This window comes from Chrysochloris asiatica, unplaced genomic scaffold, assembly GCF_000296735.1.
Source record: "Chrysochloris asiatica unplaced genomic scaffold, ChrAsi1.0 scaffold00104, whole genome shotgun sequence".
Taxonomy (NCBI): Eukaryota; Metazoa; Chordata; class Mammalia; order Afrosoricida; family Chrysochloridae; genus Chrysochloris; species Chrysochloris asiatica.
Window position 1 is genome coordinate 7,064,023 of NW_006408622.1, and position 6,014 is coordinate 7,070,036.

General features: G+C 45.1%; 1 protein-coding gene and 1 pseudogene across 1 annotated transcript in view; one reads left to right on the forward strand and one right to left on the reverse strand.

The window, feature by feature from the left end:
* LOC102837232 overlaps nucleotides 1–388 on the forward strand; it is a 2,213-nt pseudogene extending 1,825 nt beyond the window's left edge.
* RHPN2 (rhophilin, Rho GTPase binding protein 2) overlaps nucleotides 1–6,014 on the reverse strand; it is an 83,694-nt gene that overhangs the window by 16,047 nt on the left and 61,633 nt on the right. The window contains exons 9-10 of the mRNA XM_006867310.1: nucleotides 5,444–5,600; nucleotides 434–553 (exon numbers count right to left, since the gene is read on the reverse strand). Coding sequence (XP_006867372.1) covers nucleotides 434–553; nucleotides 5,444–5,600 — 277 coding nt within the window. The remainder of the gene's footprint in view (nucleotides 1–433; nucleotides 554–5,443; nucleotides 5,601–6,014) is intronic.

The following is a 6,014-nucleotide window of genomic DNA, read 5'->3' on the forward strand; positions in this document are numbered from 1 at the left end:
ATTCGTAACCACTACGCTACCAGAGCTCCTTGGGGGAAACTGTGTAGAGTTTGGAAAAAGAGCAGGCAGGATGGCGTGGTGAAGGAATTCACCAGGTTTTGATATGAAAGAGATATTAACTTTGAGACCTAGCAGAGATCAGGTAGGATAATTCACAATTGGTGATGAAGCTGTGGATAGATAAGAACGTAAGAATGTCCAAGAGTCATTCTGTGCGCCATTAAGGCATTGGGAGGTTGTTAACACTCTGGCTTTCCTGCAGGTGCCTGGGTCCGCATGGAACCAGAAGAGCATGGCTTTGGAAGCTCTTCAAAGCTGTATCCAGAGCGATCTCAATGACACTGGTCTTCTTCAGGAACCTAGAAATGGGGACACCTTACTCTTTTGAGAGCTAGCCCTAGCACAGGTTCCAAGATCATTGACTTATACACACCCAACAGTCGGCGCTGATGTACATTTTTCAGTGTGGCCAAGGGTGTCAGTCCCTCAGGCATACGGTTGTAGAGCTGGGACATGCACTTCTCCTGGTGGTCCTCGTCTGCACCGGGTTTCACTGCAACAGAAACCACCAGGTAAGTCCCCTCCTGTGGACATGGTGTCACAGAACCACTTAGAGAAGTCTCCTTCAATAAAACTCTGGTTTATTTCTTCTGCGTCAAGTCCCAGATGTATTTGGGCATTTAGGGAAACGGGCAATCAAACCCTCAGGCCTTTGGCCAGGGCCTTTGGCCTACTGGCCAGGCACACTTTCGTGGTTCCTAACTTGATACTGAATCTCCACACTCTACTGCTCCTAGATTCCACTTCATGGAAACTTCCAGCATAGACCTGACCCTATTGCTGCTCTGGGGGCCTCCACACCTGTAACAAAGGGCCCTTCCCAGGCCCGGCCCTGTATCTTACACTACACCCTGATCAACATTCCAGTGCTCACACAATTTTCTCTACTCTTAAGCGTCCTTTCTCTCCAGATCCAGCTAGAAAAATCCTACTCAAGGTTCAAAGTCCAACTCAGATATCACTACCATTGAGAGATTGTCCTTGACCACAATCAACAGAGGGCAATTATCCGGCCATGCTATTTTGGCTTACCTTATACTAATACTAGTAGTTAGTAGTGGCTAACACCTTCAGAAAACCCACTTACAGCTCTGTATATAGACACTAACTTAGTCTTTCCCATCAGCCCTATGAGGCAAATTCTACTCATATCCCCATTTTACAGATGAGAAAACAGAGGCACAGAGAAGCTAAGTAACTTGCCCAAGATAATTATAAAGAGCAGAGCTGAGATTTGAACCCAGGCAGTCTGGTTCCAGAGTGTGTCCTTTTAATTTTTACTCTGCGGGTTTCTTTTCATTAATACCCATCATCACACATATCCTGACCCTATATATAAATCAGGGCCAGGACTCGGGACAAGTGAGGCATTAGCCTTGGGCTCAAAATGTAAGGGGGCGCCAAAAGGTTTAAAAAAAAAAAAAAAACCATGATGAACAAAATATCAAAATGATAACAAATGTCTTTTCGTCTCAGGCTTCAATGTGATTCAGCACAGCGCTGTTACAGGTCCCTGACGTTACTGAAAAGTTTGATCATCATGAATTTGATTAAGAAAACAACATGATATTAAAATATGCTCTATATCTACAAGTTCATAGAGACAGTAAACCAGATTAGAGGTTACCAGGTTAGTGAAGTGGGGGAGGGAAGGAATGGGGAGTCACTACTTAATGGGTACAGAGGTTCTGTTTGGAGGATACTGAAGTTTTAGAATTAGTGGTGCTGGTTGTAGAACACTGGCACTATAGCTGTTGTTAGAGTTAGCTGTGACTCACAGTGACCCTATGCACAACAGAACCAAACACTGCCAAGTCCTGTGTCCTCCTCACAATTGTGGTTATACTGAGTTCACTGATGCTATAACACTGCGCCAATCCATATCTTTGGGGGCCTCCCTCGTTTTTGATGACCCTCCACTTTACTAAGAATGATATCCTTCTCGAGGGACTGGTCCTTCCTAATAACATGTCCGATGTATGAGAGACAAAGTCTCGTCATCCTGACTTCTAAGGATCATTCTGGCTGTACTTCTTCCAGCACAGATCTGTTTGTTCTTCTGGCAGTCCATGGTACTTTTCACTCTTCTCCAACACCATAACTCAAATGCATCAGTTCTTCTATGGGCTTCCTTATTCATTGTCCAACTTTCATACGCATATGAGACTACTGAAAATACCATGGCTTGACTCAGGCACACCTTACTCCTCAAACTGGTATCTTTGTTCATGAACACTTTGAAGAGGTCTTGTGCAGCAGATCTACCGAATGCAATACTCCATTTGATCTCTTGACTGCTGCTTCCATGAGTACAGATGGTGTGGATCCAAGAAAAATGAGGCCCGTGACTTCAATCTTTCCTCCATTTATCAGGATGCTATTTATTGCGAATATTTTTGTTATTACATTTCAGTGCAATCCATACTCAAGGCTGTGGTCTTTGATGTTCACCAGTAAGTATTTCAAGTCTTCTTCACTTACAGCAAGCAAGGTTACACCATCTGTATATAGCAGGTTGTTAATGACTCTTCCTCCAGTTTTGATGCCACATTCTTCTTCATATAATCCAGCTTCTTGGATTACTTAGTCAGCATACAGATAGAGTAAGTACAGTGAAAGAATACCACCCTGGTGCACACCTTTCTTAATTTTAAACCACTCAGTATTCCCTTGTTCTGTTCAATGGACTGTCTCTTGGTTTATGTATAGGTTCCTCATGAGCACAATTAAGTGTCTGGAATATCCATTATTCTCAATGTTGTCGATAACCTGTCATAATCCACAGAGTCAAAAGCCTTTGCAAAGTCAATAAAGCACAGATAAACATCTTTCTGGTAGTCTCTGCTTTTAGTCAAGACCTATCTGATGTCAGCAGTGATGAACTTAGTTCCATGTTCTCTTCTGAATCTGGCTTGAACCTCCGGCAGTTCTCTACTGATGTACTATTGCAGCCATTTTTTAATGATCTTCAGCAAAATTTTACTTGCATATGAGATTAAAGGACATTGTTTGATGTTTTCTACATTCCACTGGAATGAGCACAAGTATGGAGGTATTGCTGTCAATTAGCCAGGTAGCTGTCTTCCAAATTTCTTGGCATGGATGAGTGATTACCTCTAGTGCTCCATCAGTTTGTTGACAGATTTCAATTTGTGTTTCATCAGTTCCTGGAGTCTTGTTTTTCACCAATGCCTTCAGTGCAGCTTAGACTTCTTCCTTCAGTATCATCGGTTCTTAATCGTATGCTATAGTTAAATGACCCAGGCCATTGTGTTTTCAATAGCCTCATATGGATGCGAAAGCTGGACAGTGAATAAGGAAGATCGTAGAAGAATTGATGCCTTTGAGTTGTGGTGTTGGAGGAGAATACTGAGGGTGCCATGGACTGCCAAAAGAACCAATAGATCTGTTTTGGAAGAAGTGCAGCCAGAGTGCTCCTTGGAGGCCAGGATAGCTAAGCTTCATCTCTCCTACTTTGGACATATTGTCCGGAGGAAACAGTCGTTGGAGAAGGATGCTGGGTAGGGTGGAGGGTCAGAGAAAAAGAGGAAGACCCCCAACGAGATGGATCAGCCAGGTGGCATCATTGATGGACTCAAGTGTGGCAGCGGTAGTGAGGTTGGCCCAGGATCGAACATTGTTTCGTTCTGCTGTGCATGGGGTCGCTATGAGTCGGTTCCGACTCGATGGCACCTGACAACAACAACAACAACAACAATAGTTAAACACCATTTCTTTTCGGTACAGTAACTCTGTGTTTTCCTTGTATCATCTTTGGATGCTTTGGGCATCATTTTTAATATTTTGCACATAGTCTACTTCAGTATTACAACTCAAGCCTTGAATTTTGTCTTCAGTTCTTTCAGCTTGAGAAATGTTGAATGTCTTCCCTTTTGGCTTTCTAACTCCAGGTCTTTGCACCATGTCATTATAATACTTAACTCTGTCTTCTCGGGCTGTTCTTTGAGATTTTCTGTTCAGCTCTTAGACCTCCTCATTTCTTCCATTTGCTATAGCATCTCTACACTGGAGAGCAACTTTCAGAGTCTCTTCTGACATCCATTTTGTCCTTTTCTTTTTTCCCTGTCTTTAAAATGACCTTTTGCTTTCTTCCTGCATGATGTTCTTGATGTCATCAACAACTCTTCTGGTCTTTTGTCTTTAGTGCCTAATATATCCAATCTGTTCTTAAGATGTCTCTAAATTCAGGTGGGATATGGTCAAGGTCATATTTTCTTTCTTGTGGACTTGTTTCAGTTTTCTTCAGCTTCAGCCTGAACTTGCATATGAATGTAATTAATGCCTTGGAATTGTATACTTAAAGATAGTTAAAATTTTATGTTATATTTTACCCCAATTAAAAAATGTTACTTTACTGAGATTTTTGGCATGCCCTTGAATTCTGAGTCTGAGTCACAGAGCCCTTACTTTCCTCACCGTTGTCCTGGCCTGTCCTAAATCCACCAAACCCACTGCTGTCGAGTTGATTCTGACTCACACCGATCCTATAGGATGGACAGGTGAAATACTGTTCATTAGGGTTTCTGAGATTGTGAATCTCTGTAGGAGCAGAAAGCCTCATCTTTCTCCCTAGAGGCAGCTAGTGGGTTTGAACCAATGACCTTGTGGTTAGCAGCCCTGTCTAAGCCTGCTGTGCCACCAGGGCCCCTTGGCTTAAGTTCCCAATGAAAAGTACCCTCTACGAAGGCGTCTGCTAAAACTAAGGCAGATTTAATGCTATCCTTTCCCTCCTTTAATCTTTCCACAGCAAGATTTAAAAAACCCTACTAGGATAAGCAGGGAGCACGGTGGCTCGGGACGATAAACACTGAACTACAAACCACATGGTAGGAGGTTCAGCCACCCTGAAAGAGAAAGATGAGGCTTTCTGTTCCCGCAGATTCGCAGTCATGGAAACCCAACACTGGGCTGCGCTATGAGCGGAAACTAACTGGACGGAACTTAACATAAACAAACAGGATAAACACTGGGCTGCTAAGTGAAAGGTTGGAAGTTCAAACCCACCAGCCGCTCCTCAGAAACCCTGTACAGGGTTGCTATGAGTCGGAAATGACTTGGTAGAGTGAGAGCAACAACAATCCAGAAACTCTGCAAAATCAAGGCTTGACAACCTGCTTCCATAATAGCAGCCACTGAGAACCCATGCCCAGTGAAACCCAGTTTTACTGACACATGGGGTCGCTATTAGGAGGAATTGACACAGTGACAACCACCAGCAAACCCACCCTGGGAGCGGTAATCTCACCCTCTGCCTTCAGTCTGTGAGCATCTCCAAGGCAGGCTCTTCCAGCTCAGTAACCCCCACAGGCAGCCACCCCAAAACCCTGGGCAAACCCTAGAGCCCCATGCCCCCAGTTCTTACACTGATGGTCAATGAGGAGGGTAGCAACAAAGTAGTGGGCCAGGGCCCCATAGTAGTGAGCCTTCACACAGGCCAACCGGGCCCAGGAGTAGGGGACGTTCTGCTTCACCGGTGCCTGGCTCATGGCTGCGTGCAGCTGCTGGTAGACCTCCCCCACCTGAAAGAAAGGGAACATTGGGAAGGAGGAGTCTGGCCCAAGGGTCCTGTGGCACCTGGGCCTGGAGAAAAAGCCCTTTATTCCACATGGCGGTCCGTGCCAGAGGCTGCTGGCATCCGGGAGCACCTCCATGGGCCCCTCACGTTAGAAGTGCAGTTAACAAGGGCAGCCAGCAGTGCTCATTACGCTAGCTTTTAGGCTGAGCTGTAGATGGAATCAGTGATCCATATCTGAAATACCACTGCCTGCCAAGAAAGCACACACCAGCCGCCCCAGCTGGGGTGGGCGCTCTGCCCAGGTCTTGGATGGGAAGCCCCCCTCCCACTGCCTCTGGTTCCCCTGCTATAGTGCATCCTGACCCTCCCCCACTCCCGGTCTCTCTCTCTCTCTCTCTCTCTCTCTCTCTCTCTCTCT